Source organism: Schistocerca gregaria, chromosome 1 (genome assembly GCF_023897955.1).
Source record: "Schistocerca gregaria isolate iqSchGreg1 chromosome 1, iqSchGreg1.2, whole genome shotgun sequence".
NCBI lineage: Eukaryota > Metazoa > Arthropoda > Insecta > Orthoptera > Acrididae > Schistocerca > Schistocerca gregaria.
In genome coordinates, this window is record NC_064920.1 from 589,731,932 (window position 1) to 589,754,894 (window position 22,963).

Here is a 22,963-nt window from a genome sequence, read left to right on the forward strand (position 1 = left end):
GGTTCTTCGTGGACCCGATGGCTCCTGTCAATTCCGGCATTACTTAATGCAGTGCCTAATATTGCAATGCACCCTGTATAAGCAAGTCGGCTGTAGCTCCCGCCATATCTTCTGCTACGCCAGTTTTTCATCCAGATCTCATGTTTTTCTCTCGTACTCAGATTTTTTTAAGCGGTAATTTCAGCAGTATTATTCTCAGTAGTTTCTCGACTTAGTCTGGTTGCTGGAGTTACTGCATCTGATATAGCGCCAGCAATCCGATAGAGAGCGTCTTTTTCATGAAGCGCCGCACGTACCTCGAAGCGTACCAGTTCGGATATCCCGGGAACCGTGGCGTCTGCTTCCGTTACGATCGGGGCCGCCATTGTACCTACTGCTGCGCCGCTGCTGGCTGTGCTGTCATTCCGTTTCCAGTACAACATTTTTCAGTGTAGATGGAGCACAGAAAAATACCTGCATTTCGAAGAACGCCGATGGGTACACGAGTTCCACTTGTCTTGAGAAACAACACCCTCAAGAACACTCTCGATTTCGTATCAAGGTTTTAGTCCGCAATGAAATTGGCTTAATGGTGAACACCAGGGATATCTTACACATTTTGGATTTAGTAGATGGAAAAGAGTAGAGTTTTAAGCTCTTGGGAGAATAATACATAACAACTGGTGGGTGAGCGTTACTACTGAGGAGTTGTAGGGAAAATCAGTTACGAACTAACGATAAGATGTTACCATATACATCGAAATTAAAGCATTTGGGTACTGTTGTCACATCTACGCTCTGGTATTCACTCCATATTACACAAAAGAGAAGACTGGAGTTAGAAAAAGTAGACAGATAAATGCTTGAAAACATTTTGGACTAAAGATGAGAGGTGAAACGAGGATTCTTAGGTCTAATAAATAATTGTACCAGAAGACGGAATGAATGGTTACACTAATGGGAAACGAGGCCACAGTTTTACTAACAGTTGTTAAGAATGAACGACAAGAGTAATCGTTACTCAGAATGATTTCAGCAAGTAACTACTGATTTCGCCATATTAAGAAAAGAGCTTATGCTGCATAAGAAGCAGATCTATACAACGAGTGAACACGTCCAAGGGATTTCAGGGGACTGGAGGAAGTTCCAGTAAATAAGAATTTACGCAGAAGAACAAAGTCCAGAAATCAGCGAAAGGATGAATGTAAAAATACTATCAAACGGGGTCCATAGCTGGCCTAAATAAAACTTCTCGGTTGAAAGTAAGGTAGGAGGAAGACTAGGTCTAGCGATGATGTCAGAGGTGGGCACCAGATCAGAAAACAAAATTATGACGAAGAAATCGGACGTGGGGTTTTCATAGGAAACATCCTGTTATTCACATTTATTTATTAAACCATGGAGAACTTAATCTGCAAGCCTAATCGGCAATTTGAACTCTGATCTTCCAAAAAGCGAGTCCGTGCCTTAAGCACCGTGTCATTAAGATTGATTCTAATTGAAGACGTGCTCGTGTTTCACTGTGACTGTTTCAAATGGTTCAAAGCACTATGGGTCTTAACATCTGAGATCATCAGTCCCCTAGACTTAGAACTACTTAAAAAATGTTCAAATGTGTGTGAAATCTTAAGGGACTTAACTACTAAGGTCATCAGCCCCTAAGCTTACACACTACTTAACCTAAATTATCCTAAGGACAAAGACACACAGCCATGCCCGAGGGAGGACTCGAACCTCCGCCGGGACCGGCCGCACAGTCCATGACTACAGCGACCGAGACCGCTCGGCTAATCCCGCGTGCCGACTACTTAGACCTAACTAACCTAAGGACATCACACACATCCATGCTCCATGCAGAATTTGAACCTGCGACCGTAGCAGCAGCGCGGTTCCGGACTGAAGCGCCTAGAACAGCTCGGCCGCACTGTGACTAATCCAGTCTCTTGTCACGTTATTTCCAGTGAACAGGGACTCATAATCAAGGTGTTTAGTCCCTCTAATACCATAATACACATAGTCTCTCCTCTTCATAGTAAGTAGGTAGAGCATTGTGTTCCTTGTGTTACTAATCCTTTTCGCTCCGTTGTTGTGATTTTTTATACACAGAGGTGACTAAAGGCATGGGATAGCGATATGCAAATGTACAGATGGAGGTAGTATCGCGTACGCATGGTATTAAAAGGCAGTGCATTAGCGGAGCTCTCATTTATACTCAGGGGATGATTGTGAAAACGTTTCCGATGTGATTATGGTCGCATGACGCAAATTAACGGACGGAATGTTAGTTGGAGCTAGACGCATAGACATTTAATTTCGGAAAAAGTTAGAGAATTCGTTATTTCGTGATCCACAATGTCAAGAGTGTGTTGATAATAACAAATTTCACGCTTTACCTCTCACCACACATAACGCAGCGGTCGACGGCCTTCACTTAACGACCGAGAGCAGCGACGTTCGAATCAATGATCGGTTCATTTGCACCAGAGGACCCAGTCCATTTCATGTTAACATAGCCCTCACCATTATGAAACCACCACTGTCTCGCACAGTGCCTTGTTGACATCTAGGATCCATGGCATTGTGGTGTCAGCTCCACAGTCGAACTCTGTCATCAGCTCTTACCAACTTAAATCTGGGCTCATATGACCAGACCAGGTCTCCAGTCGTCTAGGGTCCAACCGGTATGGTCACGAGAGGAACTGTAGGTGATACCGAGCTGTTAGCAAAGACACTCGCGTCTGCTGTCTATTGCCATAGCCTATTAACGCTGAATTTCGCTGCAATGTCCTAACGAATACGCTTCGTCGTACGTCCCTCACTAATTTCTGCGGTTATCTCACGCAATGTTGCTCGTCTGTTGGCACTGACAGATCTGCGCAAACGCCGCTGCTCTCGGTCGTTAAGTAAAGGCCGCTGCATTGTTCGTGCAGAGAGGTTGTGTCTGAAATGTATTCAGCACACTTTTGACGCTTTGAATCCCAAAACACTGAATTCCCTAACTATTTCCGAAATGGAGTGTCTCATGCGTCTAGCTAGAACTACGATTCTGGCCTTCAAAGTCTGTTAATTCCCGTCATGCGGTCATAATCCCATCGGAAATCTTTTCACATGAGACACCTGAGTACAAATGACAATTCCGCCAACGCAGAGCCCTTTTATATCTTGTGTGCCCGATACTATCGCCATTTATACGTGTGCATATCACTATCCCATGACTTTCGTCGCCTCAGTGTATATAAAAATGTAGTCTTAAGTATAAGCAACGAAGGGAATACTGAAGATATTTAAGTTGTAAGTGTAAGCAACCAGGGGAACAGCAAGACAGAAAATTTCCCTATTTTTTTTCCTTTCCGTGTGTGGAGCTTGTTAGACTTCTGTAACTATTCTTCAAGTAACCGCAATGTCAGGTAATAATATTTATAACATAGGATGAAGATAACCTTTCCAAGTGTTTATTAGACATGACATTAAAATAGTAATCATTATATTTATCTTGGAACAAAGAAAGCAACGTTTACTCCTGTAAGTCTGTTATATGAGCAGAAATTCCTTAGTATGGGGAAAAATGTAAGGCTGTCGGTCGCACGTGCAGCTGCTAGGTACACATCGTGCCTGGTACTGTAGTAGGAAAACTGGCACATTCATCAATGTGAACGGTATCTGCCGCGGATTACTCCAACATTAGAGTCTGCAGATTATTACTTTCTGTCAGAATGTTTCGAATTATACGGATGATTCACAAACGTTCAGTAGATGGCAAATGAAATACAATTTTATCTACATCAGCTTTTATCATCCCGAATTACGGTATGTTACTGACACACCGAGGAGAAAAAAAGCGCACATTTAGTCATGATGCGGCAATGTGATAGCATTAGTCACTTCTGTATTTCCTCTCTTACTGCTTCAATAACAACGTACAACCTATTGACGCAGCTCGCACATGTCAGATCAGTGTAGAGCGTACATCATTTGACATTCCTTTGGGGATGGGCAGTTTACCAGGAAGCACTAACCCTGTCAGCAGTCTGATAGTCACTCTCGCTCTGTTTTAGAACTGAGAAAACCACTAAAATTTCATGCTTTCCACGACTCTCTGTTCCATCTTTGTAGGGTTATATCTGTACCCTACAGCTTCTGTGAAGCGCGTCGTAGAGGGTACTTCGCATTGTACCAGTTAGAAGGATTTCTAACCGTTGCATTCGAGTTTGGAGCGGGAGAAGGATGACAGCCCCGTGAGCTACAATTGACGTCATTTTGTCTTGTTCCGCGGACCTACGGGATTATTCCTATATTTCTCTCTTGAAACTTCGTAAACTTCCACAGGATTGCGTTAATCAAATGGTTCAGATGGCTCTGAGCACTATGGCACTTAACTTCTGAGATAATCAGTCCCCTAGAACTTAGAACTACTTAAACCTAACTAACCTAAGGACAACACACACATCCATGCCCGAGGCAGAATTCGAACTTGCGACCGTAGCGGTCGCGCGGTTCGAGACTGTAGCGCCTAGAACCGCTCGGCCACCATGACCGGCTTACGTTAATCATCAAGTGTCTATCAGTGCAGTTTCATTAGCATTTCGTGACTCTTTCATATGGGCCTGACAAATAAGTGAACTTTCGCTCTGTCCTCCCGTGTATATGTTCAATGTTCCCTGTACGCCTTATTTGGTACATGTTGCACTCACTTCAGCAACATGCTAGAATGGACCGCACAAGTCTTTTGTGAGCAGTCTTTCTTAACACTGATTGCCTTGACCTAATGTTCTACCAGTTAACTTAGTAGCTGAGGACTTACATAAATCCCCGCTTTCTGCACTGATTCTCAAATGAAACTAACAAAATTCTGTAACTAATATCTGTAAGTACATAATCAGGTTCTGCTCATGCAGTTTCTTCTTGTATTCTGACTATTGATTCCGTTTTCAGTAAATACAATTCAATGGCGACCTTACAACAGAATGTGGCAACCGCTGTTGTGGAACGAAATACCGCTTCCTTTCACACATTTCCCAGTACCCACTCAAATTCTGAATTTTGCTTCACAGTTACAATCAAGAACTCTTTACAGAAAACACGAGTATAACGTTTACTCCGTAAATTCCGGAAACCAGTATCCACTCGGTAGCTGAACGAGGTACTGGTTTCAGTTCGATACCAGCTGCTATCTATTTGGTCTGGCCGAAGATAAAAAAATTTCGGTCGGTTAGCCAGGTAAACCATCATTCACCTGCAGTCCAATGTACAACTTGGGCACGCCCATTGCAACTGCTTCTTCCGGTCGCCGATACGAAGCGACGTAAACTCGTATATACCTGTTCGTCTGGGATACATACAGGTTGTTACAGAAAGGTACGACCAAACTTTCAGGAAACATTCCTCACACACAAATAAAGAAAAAATGTTATGTGGACATGTGTCCGGAAACGCTTAATTTCCATGTTAGAGCTGATTTTAGTTTCGTCAGGATGTACTGTACTTCCTCGATTCACCGCCAGTTGGCCCAATTGAAGGAAGGTAATGTTGACTTCGGTGCAATCACGTCATCAACACAGATTTTCTTTGAACTTTTGGGCAGGCATTGTTGGTGATATCTTGATTGGGCCCCATGTTCTTCCACCTACCCTCAATGGAGCAAGTTATCATGATTTCATGCGGGACACTCTACCTGTGCTGCTAAAACATGTGCCTTTACAAGTACGACACAACATGTGGTTCATGCACGATTGAGCTACTGCACATTTCAGTTGAAGTGTTCGTACGCTTCTCAACAACAGATTCGGTGACCGATGGATTGGTAGAGGCGGACCAATTCCATGGCCTCCACGCTCACCTGACCGCAACCCTCTTGACTTTCATTTATGGGGGCACTTGGAAGCTCTTGTCAATGCAACCCTGGTACCAAATGTAGACACTCTTCGCGCTCGTATTGTGGACGCATGTGATACAATACGCCATTCTCCAGGGCTGCATCAGCACATCAGGGATTCCATGCGATGGAGGGTGGATGCATGTATCCTCGCTAACGGATGACATTTTGAACATTTCCTGTAACAAAGTGTTTGAAGTCACGCTGGTACGTTCTGTTGCTATGTGTTTCCATTCCATGATTAATTTGATTTGAAGAGAAGTAATAAAGAGAGCTCTAACATGGAAAGTAAGCGTTTCCGGACACATGTCCACATAACGTATTTTCTTTCTTTGTGTGTAAGGAATATTTCCTGAAAGTTTGGCCGTACCTTTTTGTAACATCCTGTATAACCTTCGTGAGGCCTTAGACTATCACATCACCCTTTTGCATGTTGCTGCAGGCTCAGGTCCTAATGCGCATAATGCCACGCATAGGTTCATGAAGCACACTAAGACACCCTAGTAGACTAAACCATGTGATTCGGAATGCCACTCACATAATATTAGAAACTCCAGTCGGCGCAGCTTCAAAGTATAGGAGAGATCGAACAAGGACTACCTTGTCAAGGCGATGATATGTGGGGAACTGCCATGAACTGACGTTTAGTTATAAAATTAGTCAAGATATAACTACAGGGTAGTCAGAAACTGCTTGAAAAACTTTTAAGGAATTCCCCGGATACTTTGTGATGAAAAATAATTCTATACGCGCCATATACTGTAATTATAGGAACCCGTGTCTGGAAACGTCATCCAACAACGATACAGATTGTCAAAGTTACAGGCGCCAGCGCCTCCCACTAGGCCACCCTCTACAGCCCCTCTAGAGAAATAGAAGTCATTTCGTGATGTCTTAACAAACGTCCTACCAGCCGGTCCATTCTTCTCACTGTTTTCAATATATTACTTTTATCGCCTATTCTGCGGAAAAACTCCTCATTCCTTACCTTATCAGTCCACCTAATTTTCAACATTCTTCTGCAATACCACATCTCAAATTTTTCCGTTCTCTTCTGTTCCTGTTTCCCATAGCTTATATTACGCTACTATACAATGCTTCGCTCCAAACGTACATTCTTAGAAATGTATGCCTCAAATTAAGACCAATGTTTGATTCTAGTAGACTTCTCTTGGCCAGGAATGCTCTTTTTGCCAGTCCTTGTCTGCGTCTGATTTCCTCCTGGTTCCGTCCGTCACTGGTTATTTTGCCGGTTCGGTAGCTGACTTCCCTATCTGCGTCTACATCGTGATGATCCCCATTTCTGATTTTAGGTTTCTCGCTGTTCTCATTTCTGCTGTTTCTAATTCCTTTCCCCTTTTTCAGATTTACTGTCAATCCACGTTCTGCACTCATTAGACCGTTCATCTCATTCAACAGATCCTGTAAAAATTCGTCACTTTCACAGAGGGTAGCAATGCCATCAGAGAAATCATTTATATCCTTTCACCTTAAACTTCAATCCAACTATTGAACCTTTCCTTTATTTCTGTCGCTGCTTCTTCGATGTACAGATTGAATAATAGTGACGAAAGACTACATACCTGTCTTACATCCTTTTTAATCCGAGCACTTTGTTCTTGGCCATCCGCTCTTACTATTTCCTCTTGGCTTTTGTACATACTGTGTATTACCCGACTCTCCCTATAGCTTACCCCTACTTTTCTCATAATTTCGAACATATTGTTCCATTTTACCCTGAAGAACGCTTTTTCCACGTCGACAAATCCTAGGAGCGCATCTTTATTTTTCTTTAGTCTAGCGTCCATTATCAGCCACAACGTCAGAACTGCCTCTCAGGTGCCTTTACCTTTCCTAAGGCCAAACTGATCGTCACCTACCAGATTCTCAATTTTCTTTTTCATTCTTCTGTACATTATTTTTGTCAGCAACTTGGATGACTGAGCTGTAAAGTTGACTGTGTGACTGTTCTCGCACTTCTCGGTCTTGCAATCTTTGAAAGTGTGTGGATGATGTTTTCTTTTACGAAAGTCAGATGGTATATCGCCAGTTTCAAACATTCTAATCACCAACATGATTAGTCGTTTTGTTGCCACTATCCCCGTGATTTTAGAAACTCTGATGGAATGTTATCTATACCTACTGCTCTTTCAAATTATGATTCTGATACTGCATCCCCTATCTCTTAGACTCCTGTTTGTTCTTCCATCACGTCACCACACAAGTTCTTCCCCTCATACGGGCCCTCAGTGTATTCTTTCCACGTATTCGCTCTCTCCTCCGCATTTAACAGTGGAATTACTATTGCACTCTTCACGCTACCGCCCTTGCTTAATTTCACCGAAGGTTGTTTCGCCGTACCTATATGCCGGTAAGTCCTTTCGACAATCATTTCTTTTACTATTTCTTCACGTTTTTCATGCAGCCATTTCGCCACAGATTCCCTTCATTTCCTATTAATTTCGTTTATAGGTGTATTCCTGTGTTCCTGAATTCCCCTGCACATTTTTGTACTTCCTTCTTTTGTCGATCAACTACAGTATTTCTTGTTTATCCATGGTTTCCTCGCAGGTACTTTCCTTGTACCTATGTTTTCCTTTTCAACTTGATTACCCTTTTCAGAGTTGTTCATGCCTCCTGAACTGAACTGCCTACTGAGCTACTCATAATCGCAGTATCTATAGCCTCAAAGAATTTCAAGAGTACCTCTTTATTCCACTGTACTTCCATATCCCACTTCTTTCCGCACTGATTCTTCCTATCTAGTGTCTTAAACTTCAGTGCACCCTTCATCAGTACTAAATTGTGATCTGAGTCTATATCTGCTCCTGGGTACGCTTTACAATCCATAATCTGATTTCGGAATCTCTAATTAACCACGATGCAGTCCAACTGGTCCTTTCCAAGTATACCGCCTCCTTTTCTGTTTCTTCAACAGTGCACGTTCTAATGTAACCTTTCCTTTTACTTCCTCCCCTACAACTGGAACCCAGTCCCCCCATGAACTGTTACTGTCGGTGTTTGTCTACTATCGATGCTGATAAGAACAAACCTATCACTGAACTGTTCACAGTAATACACTCTCTGCCCTAACTTCCTATTCATAACGAATCCTGCTCCCACTATATCATTTTCTGCTGCTGTTGGTTTTACTCTATACTCATTTGTACAGAAAACCTTGTCTTCTTCCCTACTGTATCTAGATTGAGCCTTAGCATTTCCCTTTTCAAATTTTCTATCTTACCTACGACGTTCAAACGTCTGACATTTCACGACCCGATTCGTAGACCGTTACCGTTTCTTTGGTTATTCAGTCTTCTTTTCATAGTCACCTCGCACTTGGCAGTCGCCTCACGCAGATCCGAATAGGGGAATCTTTTGCCAATGGAGGGAACACCACGACGTTTTTTCAATTACAGGCCACATGTTCTGTGGATACACATTGTGTATCTGTAACGCAGTGGTTTTCATTGCCTTCTACACCCTCGTTCCGTTGATCATTGCTGATTTTTTTCGTCTTTTATGGGCAGTTTCTCAGCCCAAAGACAAGAGAGTGTCCTTAACCTCTGTCCGCTCCTCTGCCCTCTATGACAAGGCGGTTGGTAGAACGACGGTGACTCCTTATGACCTTTCGACCGGCATTTTTGATCATTTTTATTCAAAATTTAAGCAGTGGCGAGGCTCGAAGCCGTTTTAATTACTATTCAAAGACGCTACCCTTTCTTTTCCATTTCTTCGTAATTGTTTTCATTATTTGTTCTGGGCAGACGTCATAAGACACTCCTTCAAGTTCATCGATTAATATCTCTCTCACTTCTTTTATTAAAGGCTGAGCTACCGTACCGGATTCCATAGACAATCGGTGCTATGAAGAAGCCATACATTTAATTTTAAACTTCAAAAACTTCTGTAAATTTCGTTCCTGAAGAAGAAGATGTTAACAAAGAATATATGGACTTTGAATTCCATTACAAAACATTCATTTGGGTCACCATGAGAAAAGGAACCGGCCATGGCCTTCGGCAAGGAACCATCCTGAAAACGTCTTAAGTAAATCAAGTGACATATACATTGGTCACCCTCGCGCTGTGCTTAAATTATGTAAAGACTAAAACGTGCTTCTTCTTCCAGTCAGTTGAATTGATTTCTCATTGCTTTTGAAAAATATTTAGTGCACGTTAGTGAAATCTCAAGCTTAAGTTAGGCGCCGAATTTTTAGGTTTCCAGAAGACAATAACCGGTAACATGTTTAAGAAATGAGTCAGGCAAGACTCTAGTGACTATACAGGGCGTTAAGGGTATAGGTGCAGATATGTTGGTAATTGGTACAGTGTTTTTTCACTTTGTCTAACAGTCTTCTCGAAAACCCCTTACATTACTTACCACCTTATGTTTTCTGCGCAGTCGTTACCTTCCCCGTGAAGACTGTCTGCTTTATGTCCATACTTGAATACGTGACCTGTTCCCAGGGGAAAATATACATTAATGGCTTGCATGTGCTACTCGTAGCAACCTAAAAACTAGAATTACTAGTGTGCTAATGATTTAAAAGCTAATGTAATGTTGCTCAGTACACGATCCTCACTCATCAACAGAAGTATCTGCACTTATACAACTAACACCTTGTACAATCTGATGAAGCTACAGCGACGGCCGACCTTCAGCAGCAAAGAAGATGCCAATCACATCTTCTTAGGCTGCTTGAACAATTCTGATACAGTCAGTTATAACAACATCGTGGTTGACATGGGATGCGCTCTGCCGACTTCTATAGTAGTGATGGTATGCCTAAAAGCATTTATAATATGTATCCCATTACTTTCATTTTAGTTACAGCTGAGGCATTTGTACTGACAGCTCACCACAATCCGAAAAGTTCAATATCTACAGAAACGTGGAAAGACGAAAACGCTGCTTTTTTGCACCGTACTACTCACGAGGTAGCGAGACATGTAGCGGATTTGGAGGGGCAAAAGCTTCGCATTCAGATGGAGCAGGGTCCCGATCACTGCACAACAAACCAGATTTTTCGTGTTCCACGTCTCCCTAACATATTATAGGGGTATGCCAATGTGATTCCCCAAATAGGGTTTCGTTGCCCCCATCTCCCTAAAACTTTTTCAATGAACTACACTGTTAAATTAGGTGGCATCTGAGTTGTAGGTTCCAAAGCAGCGACGCAGTTGAAGGCAGCTGTCGCAGCACTACAGCACTGTGCTCTCCGCGGCCACTGAAAATCGCTGTAAAGTTTATCTTTTGGGAAAATCACGTAAACGTGTGGTAAAAATCTCTGTATTATTTCTGTGCTTGTCGAAAAATTTCTCTTAGTTTTACTTTGGGCCAGAGTTATTTTTATAACTCCGTATCTCGAAAACTGTAGAGCTCACAGAAATACCTTTTGTTGTTGATTACAAAAGAACTCGTTTCGCAATGGATCTTTTCTGATTAGTTAATCGCTTTGCATTTAATATGTATAAACTTCGACGATTTCCTTTTTTATGGCAGTTTTGTCAATAATTGACTCGTAACAAGTATAAAGTTCAAAGCCTGTATCTCCTACAAAAATGCGATCACATTCTGAAATTGATTTATGGTGTAGATCGCTATAGTGTCTCCGTTATGCCTCTCTTTCAACTATTTTCATTTTACAAAATGGTTCAAATGGCTCTGAGCACTATGGGACTTAACATCTTAGGTCATCAGTCCCCTAGAACTTAGAACTACTTAAACCTAACTAACCTAAGGACATCACACAACACCCAGTCATCACGAGGCAGAGAAAATCCGTGACCCCGCCGGGAATCGAACCCGGGAACCCGGGCGCGGGAAGCGAGAACGCTACCGCACGACCACGAGCTTCGGACTTTCATTTTACACTGAAACGCACGCGAGACTAAACGTTACAGGAATATCCTATTGCAAGGCTAACTGAGGAGTGGCAAGCACAATGCTTTGGAATTGACAATCCAGTTGTAGCCGACATGACAAGAACAGCTCTTACGGGTGTGATGGTTCAAATGGCTCTAAGCACTATGGAACTTAACATATGGGGTCATCAGTCCCCTAGACTTAGAGAACTACTTGAAGCTAACTAACTTAAGGACTTCACACACAGCTATGCCCGAGGATTCGAACCTGCGACCGTAGCAGCAGCGCAGTTCCGGACTGAAACGCCTAGAACCGCTCGGTCACAGAGGATGGCCAGCCTATTAGCTACGTTATATCGAACTATAGATCTCCGCCTTCAGTCAGTCAATGTCGCCGAGACCATAAATTCTAACCCCATCACAGCTTCAGCAGATATCTCTTAAGGGGTTTAACCCAAATGATTTCTTGAGAGTGTAGCTAATGATCTGGTAATGCCAAGAGAAATTTCAAGAAATTAAGGTTGACAAGATGTTTCTCTTTCAGAATGGTAGTTGAACCTTTCGCCTCCCGTTGGTCCTCTTATGACACGTGCAGCCACTAACGAGCTTAAAATAGAGCGAGAGTATCAGCGCACGTAATATAAGCGGGCGGCGACCACACTCCCCTCAGTGTGAACACGATGGCCCCCCTGCCGCTGCCGCTGCTGCTGGCTCTGCTGCTGGCCACGGCTGGCCACGCCTCACCGCTGCCTCGTGCAGGTACGACGCCTCGTCCCTCGAACCAAACTGCAGCACTTCTCATTAAACACCCAGGCCTCTTCGCCATAAAACTGGTAGTACATGCTCATCATAAACTTGAAAACCAGGTTTAGCATAGTCTTCGTTTTCTGTCTGCCTGCCTACGTCTGTAATCCGCAAAGCCACCTGATGGTGTATCGTGGAGGATACCTTACAATGAGATGAGAAAAGTCATGGGATAGGTACTAGTATCGTGTCGGACCTGCTTTTACCCGCCGTATACCAGCAGCTCGACGTGGCATAGACTCAACAAGTCGTTGGAAGTTGCTGCCTCTATAGCCGTTCAAAATGCGAAATTGTTTCAGGTGCAGGATTTTGTGCAAGAACTGACCTCTCGGTTAAGTGCTGTACACGTTCGATGGTGTTCGTGTACGGCGATCTGAGTGGGCATATCATTCGCTCGAACTGTCAAGAATGTTCTTCAAATCAATCGCGAACAACTGTAGTCCGGTGACGTGGCGTATTTTTATGCATGAAAATTCCGTAGTTGTTTGGTTGCAAATGGTCTCCAAGACGTCGAACGTAAGCATTTACAGTCAATGATCGTTTCAGGTAGACCAGAAGACCCAGTCCATTCCATGCAAATACAGCCCACATTAGTATAGAACCACCACCAGCTTGCACAGTGCTTTGGTGAAAACTTTGGTACACAGCTTAGTGTGGTCTTTACCACACCCGACCCCTATCGTCAGCTCTTACCAGCCGGCCGTTGTGGCCGAGCGGTTCTAGGCGCTTCAGTCTGGATCCGCGCTGCTGCTATGGTCGCAGGTTCGAATCCTGCCTCGGGCATGGATGTGTGTGTTGTCCTTAGGTTAGTTAGATTTAAGTAGACTAAGTTCTAGGGGACTGATGACCTCAGATGTTAAGTCCCATAGTGATCAGAGTCATTTGAACCATTTTTGAGCTCTTACCAATTGAAACCTGGACTGTGACCAAGTCACTCTTTCCAGTCGTCTACGCTCCAACCGATATGGTCACGACCCCAGGGGAGGCGCTACAGGCGATGTCTTGCTGTAAGCAAACGCATTCGCGTCCGTCATCTGTCGCCACAGCGCATTAACGCTAAATTTCGCCACTGTGTCCTAAGGGATAGGTATGACGTACGTCCTACACTGATGGTTCAAATGGCTCTGAGCACTATAGGCCTTAACATCTGCGGTCATCAGTCCCCTAGAACTTAGAACTACTTAAACCTAACTAACCTAAGGACATCACACACATCCATGCCTGAGGCAGTATTCGAAACTGCGACCGTAGCAGTCACGCGGTTCCGGACTGAAGCGCCTACAACGGCGCGGCCACCGCGACCGGCTCTACATTGATGCTAGCTATTGTTTCACACGTTGTCGCTTGTTTATTAGCACTGACAATTGTACGCAAATACCACTGCCCTCGACCGTTAATTGAAGGCCGTCTGCCATTACGTTGCCTATGATGAGAGGTAGTGCCTGAATTTTGATATTCTCGGTACAGTCTTGACACTGTGGGTATCAGAATATTGAATTTCCTAACGATCTCCAAAATGAAATGTCCCATGCGTCTAACTCAAAATACCATTCCGCATTCGAAGTATGTCAGTTCCCATCGCGCTGTCATAAGGATGTCAGAAACCTTTTCATATGAATCACCTGAGTACAAATGACAGCTGCACCCAGTACTATCGTCATCTGTATATGTGCCTATGCTATCCCATGACTTTTGTCACCGCAATGTATGTAACACTGCCATTTCTCTCCTTTCAGATTCCAACAGCGATAGTACGCGGGAGGAACGGTTGTTCGTTAAGCTTCCGCGTCAGCTTTACACTCTCCACTTTCATCTTCAGCACCTTTGCGCGAAATATGCGTAGGACGAATCAATATATTGGTTGACCTTTCCAGGACAGTATGCGCACGGAATTTTAACTGTAACCCATACTCTGCTTGACAAAGCCATGGTTGAAGCGTTGTCGAACGACGTTGCAGAGGGCAGACGTTAAGGCGCCAGCGCCTGCCACTCGGCCACTCCTTCGGCAGAAAACGTTACTTTTGTTATTCAATGATCACGACTGACTGGAAATGTCGCCAGTAGACAATATGGAGCTAGCTGCTGTGTATAAAGGCCTCATCTCTTATGAATGGGACCCTGTGTTGTCACGGTGGGCGATTGTTTCCGACACGGGTTTCCATTTGCAGTTTACTTTTTGTCCTGTATAGTTTCCATTTGCAGCTTATTTTTCTCTTGTGTACCGTCAAACACTGGAGATTTTAAACGGTTGCAGGAGAAAAACAAATTGCGAATGAAAATCATTGTCCGAAACCGTCATTCACCGACTCAACAGAGCATCGCATTTGTAGGAGCTGAGGAGTTTCTACGTAACAACTAATTCCATCTCCTCCACTGGCGATCATGGCAAACAGTCACTATCAGTGAATAACAAACAACATTGCCAGTCTTTCTGCCTTCGATACGTCAGCGTACAAAGTCACATTTGCTGCTGACGGAACGATCTAATAGCTGGTTCAAATGGCTCTGAGCACTATCGGCCTTAACATCTGAGGTCATTAGTCCCCTAGAGTTAGAACTATTTAAACCTACCTAACCTAAGGACATCACTCACATCCATGCCCGCCGGCCGCGGTGGTCTCGCGGTTCTAGGCGCGCAGGTTTGAATCCTGCCTCGGGCGTGGATGTGTGTGATGTCCTTAGGTTAGTTAGGTTTAAGTAGTTCTAAGTTCTAGGGGACTAATGACCACAGCAGTTGAGTCCCATAGTGCTCAGAGCCATTTGAACCACATCCATGCCCGAGGCAGTATTCGAACCTGCGACAGTAGCAGCAGCGCGGTTCCGGACTGAAGCGGCTAGAATCGCTCGACCACGACGGCCGGCTAATAGCTGGTGCCGGTGCCTGTAACTTCGACAGTCTCTAGCGTCCTTGGGTGACAGATTCCTATGTTCGATTCGTTCCTCAAGGTAACCTCTACAACCTCTCTATGTCTGGCATGGCATTTCTGGGACACCTACAATAAATCCCAGACTGACGAACAATATTAAAGCTTCTAACAGGGATCGTGTATGTTACCTCCTTTCTGGCGGAATTACAATATTCTACCAATGAATCGGTATTGTGTTTGCCTTTCCTACGATTAGCTTTATGTGATAGTCCCACTTTAAACTGCTTCGTGTATGCACTCCCAGATACTGCTTTGGTGGACCACTTCCAGTGCATGTTCGGCAACCTTGTAATCATATAATAAAAGGTCATTACGCCTATTTAGACGCAATACGTTACATTCGTTTATATTGAGAATTAACTGCCAAATCGTCTGCAGGTCTGCTTGCATTTCTATACAATATTCTAGCGTTGCGTCTTCTCTGTCTACAAGATCATCCGCGATGTCTCCTGGAGCTTCCGACGTTATCCACGAGATCATTTGCATATGTTATCGTCAATTGGCCTAAATACAGAGGTCATAAACTGCTTCGATGACTTTGTATTATTTCGTTTTTGATATGGCATCAGCCTGCGTGGGTGACTTTTCTTGTGCATGCAGTAAGTTACGTAATGCAGACATCTCCAGTGACCTAATCCTACACACATGATACTTCAACATAGAATAAGACATACTAAGTTTCTTGGACCCACTGCCATTATTGGCCAGTGAAGGAACAACTAATTGTCTGTCTGGTTTGGTACTATCATTTACCAACCGTGTGTTAATATTCTCGTCATCATCATCATCATCATCATCATCCATTTACTTAGAATAGATAGACAAAGGCTTCCTCTAGACTTTTCCATGATTCATGGTCTTCACATAAACGCTTCCATGTTCCTCCAGGATGTTTTGGGATCCAACAAACATTTTCGTAGGTCCACAATTATCTCTTTCATTTCAGTCTGTTCGATGATCCGTTTGTTTTCCCATTCTTCTTCTACTTGATAATTAAGTTTTAGACGATAGCTGAGACGTAATTAGTTTTGAACAGTTTTCCTTCATCGTGTGTGGCTCACTGCTGTAAATCAAAAGTAGCAATACACTCTCATTGTAAACTCCCCTTTGAGGATATATCGGAAGCTTCGTTTTAAAGATTAGTCTTGATATATCGAAAATCTTCATTTTTTTACCCATCCATTGTCTCAAGTGCCCTGAAGCGAAAATCTCAAAAACTGGTTCTATGAAAAATTATTAATCTGTACTACTTTCTCTTAGATATAGTGTTATGCAGATTCCTTCCTCTTTACGGAATGGATGCTCATATCTATTACTCTTACCTGTAACAGTCAGGATTATTTTTTAACACAGATGTTCAGTATCTAGTTTTGCCAATTCCTTGGCAAAATTGGCTTCAGCTACAAACAATTCTATTGAAACACTATCATTTCTCACCGCCTTCTCTGGCTTCATTGACTGAACGATTTTGCACACCTGAGCTTGCGTTACCTCTGGAATGTCATTACTTTCATTAATAGTTTCTGTGTATCTAATTCATCTCCTGAGTTACGTAAACATTTAAAGTAATCTTGTAAAGCTGTTACTATTTTCCTGCCATCTTAACTGATAAAATGTGGTGTCTGTTAACCTAAGTTTCTGTTTCATTTTCTTCATATTTCGTATTGCCTTCACACTTCAGATTGCCTTCTGATGTTTCTGTCATTAAATTTTCATTTTATCTTCTATCTCACCGAGACATTTCCAAATAGTTCTATTTAATTCAGCAAATGGTATAAAGTTCCTCTTATTGTATTCTCGGGCCCAGCCCTCTCGCCCATCTTTAATAGCTACGTCTTTGCATTTAAGATTTTCTTTTGTTTTACTTCCTTCGCAATTCCAACGTCTTTGCTGTTTCTAGGTAAATAGTTTCCCCATTCCTCAGTTAATACATCCTTCAGTTTATAATATATCTAACTCGTTGCTTAATTTGATCTGGTATTCTCTCCTACGCTCAAAATTTTTTTCGCAATGTGGATATTTGGTTTGCTGAACGTTTCTTTCTACCTTTGCACCTACGTTTACACTGTGCAACAAGAATCTATAGTCAATTGCAGTTATAAAGTGATTATAGATCGTCACATCGTACATTACACCTTTATTATTCGATTTTTCCTACATTTTTTTATTATTTCGCTACAGAAACCATATACCACTTCCCATATTTAATTATTAACTCTTGTCTTGAACACCAATTTTATAGAACTATCTGATGACGCATTAGACTTAACGTGAATCCACAAAGGTTAGTGCAGCGCTCTTACAGGTGATGGCTGCTCCCTCTAATTATCCTCATCACTGAAGTTCTTCCTTAGACGTATTTTTACGTGCGTAATAGTTTGTACGAGACATGTGAGAGCAACATCATAAAATCAAATGCTTTAGATGGTTGTTTACTTGTTGATTTGGTAATCTAACTCGGCTGTTTTTCTTAAGTGCATCATTGATACAGATTAAGACAAAGAAACAGTACGTGAATTACAGATTCAAAATTTTTTCCCACTTCTTCCAGGACCTCATTTATTATTCCTGTACGCCGCAGTGCCGTCCGATTAACCTGTGCCTTGTTTGATAAGGGTCGTCAGTAGTCATCTTTCTTCGTTGTCTTCACTTGTCCTTTTTTGTAGTTCTTCACTATCTGTAACATTCTACGACAGCTACACATTTCTAATGCCTGCTTTTTCCCTTAATCCACATTTGGTTTTCACTCACTACTCAGCTTTATCAAAGTTCCCTTCTGTTCCATATCGATACGTGACATCAAAAGGTCTCTTTTATTTACACAAGCCTTCTCCGCTTATTCCAATCTACTTTTGATATCTTCATACATAGGTGAATCCAGTACCTTCTTCTATTGTCGTAATTAATAAATTATGTTGTTAAACAAGCGGCTGTTCTTTCTACTTCTCAGTACCGCGAACGTCTTAGCTTTCTTTATACCTAACCCACATTCTGTCCAAAGTGGTTTGGGATGAAAGACTAAAACGTCTATGATCTTCAGCTGTGGTACCTCCGCCGTGTGCAGTTTTATATCACTGGCTAATCTGATTTGAGCTCCCTTCATAGCTTCTTCGACGCAGAAACGATACCATAATGTTAAGCTGCAACCATCTCTTATCCCATTACGAACTTAATGCGTATTAGTCCGTCTTCAGTACATTATGCTGAAACTAAACATGTTCGACGAAAATGTATGAGTCTCGCTACGACGTGGGCATATGTATGAATATCAGTCAGCGTTACACACGGATTCAGAAGGTACGGTTTATATCCTTTTATACAGATCTCAAAGTCAAGTTCTAAAATCTTAAATTGAGCATAGAGGAAAATCACAGGAAAGGCCACTGGCACAATTCAAATTTAACATTTCTTAATTCACGTTATTTACAGTGTCCCGTAATAGATACTATTAAAAAATCCAGTTTCTCCTACCTACATAAACTAGTTCGTCAATTACGATTCTAAAATTTTGTAACGACCTACGTCAACCATATTGTGATTGGGAAAATAATGATATAGCAACGTAGTACGCGTGGGAAAACAGCTATGGCTTTTGAAATAATGTGTGGTTCTGCTTCAAGCAAGACAGTACTATGTATTTTACATCGCCTCCATTATTTCGGTGTTGATGATATTCTCCCGAAAATGAATTTTTGTCGGACGTAAATATGATGGGTTGCACCGGCGTCCGTACTTGATACTGATTATGGACGTGATTTAACGCTTGCTAGTTCAAACAATTGTTTCACGGGTATTATGTTATCAAAGTGCCTCTCCTAGTTCCCGTCATCATGCACAGGGATTTGATCTTCGAATGTCTGTATACTCACTTATGGTTATGGACTCCAGAAGCGATTTGAGAGTATTCGGTACTTGAGTGACGCTGATGCTCACATACTTAAAAATACATAAGGAAAATACTACATCACTGCGTAGCACAACGCTTGTTTCACACAAAACCAGTGTATAACATGAAAATTAAGTTTTCAGTAACAACGAAACTAAAATTGATACCGACACTTGATATGTGTAGCGATTGTAAGAAATGTGTGCCGTGATTGCTGCACATACTCGATCACCAGTAACAAGAGCTACTTACTAAAGGGTTCTTAAATATTGTGAGTAGAAACATTTACAAAATAAAACTTGATGTAAAGAGTACTGTGCTCAAAGCATGCAGTAATGAAATGGTTGCTACGATCCAAGTACGAATTAGCTTGAAAGTAATTTTTCTTTTTAATTTTAAAATCCATAAACAGTTGAATGAATGATATATGACATCCACAGCAAATTATTAGTGCTTACCCTTTTTGTTTGTGATATGACTGTATATTTTCATCAATAAAGTGTGACCTAGAACAAAACCTACCTATTTATCTTGCCAAAAGCCGAGAAGCTCTTGTTGGTGTTGTAGCTCTCGGGGGCACCCTGGGATGCTCTCTGTTTGATGTAACCCTATGCAACTCTTGAGTTGCGGCCCATGATTTGCGCATGTGCAAATCATGGGCCGCATAGTAGTAAAGTTGTGTGCTTTCGGTCTTCGTCCGCGATGTGTTTGTGCTTTATGTTTTTAGATATTTTAATTATGATAAACCTTTTGTAATGTGCTGGTTTTTTTATCCACATGACAACTTGGTGAGAGGTTCAACTTAAAATGAACACGTTTCATAACAAAGTTTTTTCAGGATCTCAGGATGACAGCAATGTCTGTCGAAACCGAGTGTTAAATAAAGAAACAATTATACGATCTTGACTTTATAAAGTTTTTAGCAAGGTCAGTAGTGTATTAGATTCTTCGTGAAATTCTGAGGATTATTTCGCTTTCTCTTGCATAGGCTACAGTAGTCAGTTTCTGTAATTGTAGATTAAGCAACATCAGACTCTTTCTCTGACTTTAATACTTAACTGAAGCAAACTAATACGATTCGGTCGTAAAATTTTCAACTTACGATTTACTGTGTGGAAATGCTTTTCCAGAGTTTTTTTTGTAATCTTTTTTGTAGCCTGTTGCGAAACTAACCCTATGGGTGTGACCAGTATGAACTGTGTATTCAAATTGGCAGGTTGCTCGGTGGATCCAAGATGCGCGACCCGCAGCCGCTGCTGCTGAAACCCGGTGGCAGCAAAGACGTGCACGGCTTCGTCACGCCGGACTCCTCGGGGGTGATCTCGCTCAGCCGGAACGAGCAGATCGTACTCGCGTGCCCCGACAACAGCCTCCAGGCCACCGGGCAGTCCCAAGCAACGGCCTTCTGCGTCTCGGGCTCCACCTTCTCCATCAACGGGCGATCGTACGACTTCGCTGATCTCAGATGCCGATCCCAGCTGAAGCCGTCAGGCCAGAAAACGGGCAGCTCTTGCGGAAGCAGCGGTCAGTACCAAGTGATCCAGCTAGGCTTCCAGGTCGGCGCCGACTTCTACACGCTGATCGACGCCTGCTTCGACGATCGTTCCTACAGCACGGTGTACGACCACTCTACGATGATCGCCGAAATGGGGGAAAGGCAGAGCGGTTTTGACCGGCGCGATTGGTTGGACGGCGGCTTCTTCGGCGACATCGACTTGGATAACCAGTACAAACGTGCCACGCAGATTCAGACGGTCGGCACGCTGCTGGGGTCCAGTCAACTGGGGTCCAAGTACATTTTTGAAACCAGCGACTACTTCCTTTCCAGGGGACACCTCAGTGCTAAGGCCGATTTCATTCTCCGCGCGCTGGAGTATGCCTCATTTTTGTATGTGAATGCTGCGCCGCAGTGGCAAACGTTCAACGGTGGCAACTGGAACACCTTGGAAAATAATGTACGTTCCTATGTTTCGAACAACGAGATAGAGCTGGAAATCTACACGGGTACGCACGGCATCACGACGCTGCCGGACGTGAACAATGTCGAGACGGAGTTGTATCTTTATGCTGACGGCAGCAAGTACATTCCAGTTCCAAAGATCTTCTGGAAGATCGTGTACGACACTAACACTAGGGCAGCTGTGGTGTTCGTGGGCGTAAACACTCCGTACATTGAGAACCCTGGCACTGACTACTACGTCTGCACAGACGTATGCAGCAATATCAGCTGGACATCCTGGAAGGCCACGGACCAGGAGAAGGGATACTTGTATTTCTGCGAGTATGCAGACTTAAAGAACGCTGTGGCCGACGCACCCAGCCCTAACACTCCGAGATGGGAGACACTTCGCACTTATCTCCGGATACCGCATGGAACCCCAGACGAACGAAGACATTATTCAGTGCTTCTATGGAGCCCTCTAATGAACGTACTATGTTGATACATGAGTAACTGTATTTCGCTGTGTTCAGTGATTAACTTAGCTTTTGATTTAAGCATTCTACCTCTATCCGATAGTTATTCCTATCAGCTGCAGAAAATATGTCTAGAACGCTTATTCCGTTCGTGACATATTGATTTTACAGTAAGTTTGATCATTTGTCCGATTTTACATCGTATGAGACAATCTTAGTTATTTCTCTGTTTCCTACAACCCAGAATTTTGAATATTTGATATAAAAGCCTGAAACCATTAAAACAAAACTTCTCTGAAAATTACCATTCTTCCCTTCATGTTAAAATACTTTTGCACATAATTACGTGGCAATATTAAAGTGGCGAAAAATGTGATGAATGAAAGGACATGCATATTTTAAATAAAGTTCTTCACTACTTCCTCAAGTTCTTTAAAGTATTCTCATCACACGTCAGTTCTTGAAACTGTTTCTTACGCGTGTAAAACAAGTTTTGTAGTGATCGGGTAAGAGAAAATAGTGACACCTGAGACTGAATCTTCCATTTACTCCTCCTCTTAGGGAGAGCAGTTACATGAAGAGAGATAAGGCGAGAAAGTGCTGTAGGTAGAAAAGGGAACAAATGATGTCATTGTATACCTCCATTAGGAGAGTTGTGACGGTAGTCATGAGTGCTGCAGCCATTGGTATTTACGCGATTCGGTTTTTTTTATTTTTATTTTACAATTGTGTAGCCAAAATTCATGAAGATGTTATTACACTGGACAGTTACGAAGCTCATGTTGCGATTAACACCTCAGTAGAATACAGGCTCAGTTCAATGGGCGTCGACTAGTGTTGCCTCGAATTACTTCTACTTACTTAGGCGTCAGTGTATGCTAAATTTTAGTAAATACTTTGTCACTTTGTAAGTAGGATGTTTAGGTTTTTTTATTGGTAACGCCGCCGCCACGTAGCGCTCTGTATGAAAATCACTGGCTGTGCCATGTGCAGTCTGTGGCTGGTTTGCATTGTTGTCTGCCATTGTAGTGTTGGGCAGCGGCAGCTGGATGCTAACAGCGCGTAGCGCTGCGCAGTTGGAGGTGAGCCGCCAGCAGTGGTGGACGTGGGGAGAGAGATGGTGGAGTTTTGAAATTTGTAAGACTGGATGTCATGAACTGCTATATATATTATGACTATTAAGGTAAATACATTGTTTGTTCTCTATCAAAAT

The 22,963-nt window shown here is 42.7% G+C and overlaps 1 protein-coding gene across 1 annotated transcript in view; it reads left to right on the plus strand.

Annotated features, from left to right (window-relative positions):
• The window catches only part of LOC126363112 (uncharacterized), a 74,292-nt gene extending 52,516 nt beyond the window's left edge, over nucleotides 1-21,776 (plus strand). The window contains 3 exon segments of the mRNA XM_050007941.1: nucleotides 12,364-12,477; nucleotides 20,552-20,563; nucleotides 20,566-21,776. Coding sequence (XP_049863898.1) covers nucleotides 12,364-12,477; nucleotides 20,552-20,563; nucleotides 20,566-21,776 — 1,337 coding nt within the window.
• The last annotated feature ends 1,187 nt before the right edge of the window (nucleotides 21,777-22,963 follow it).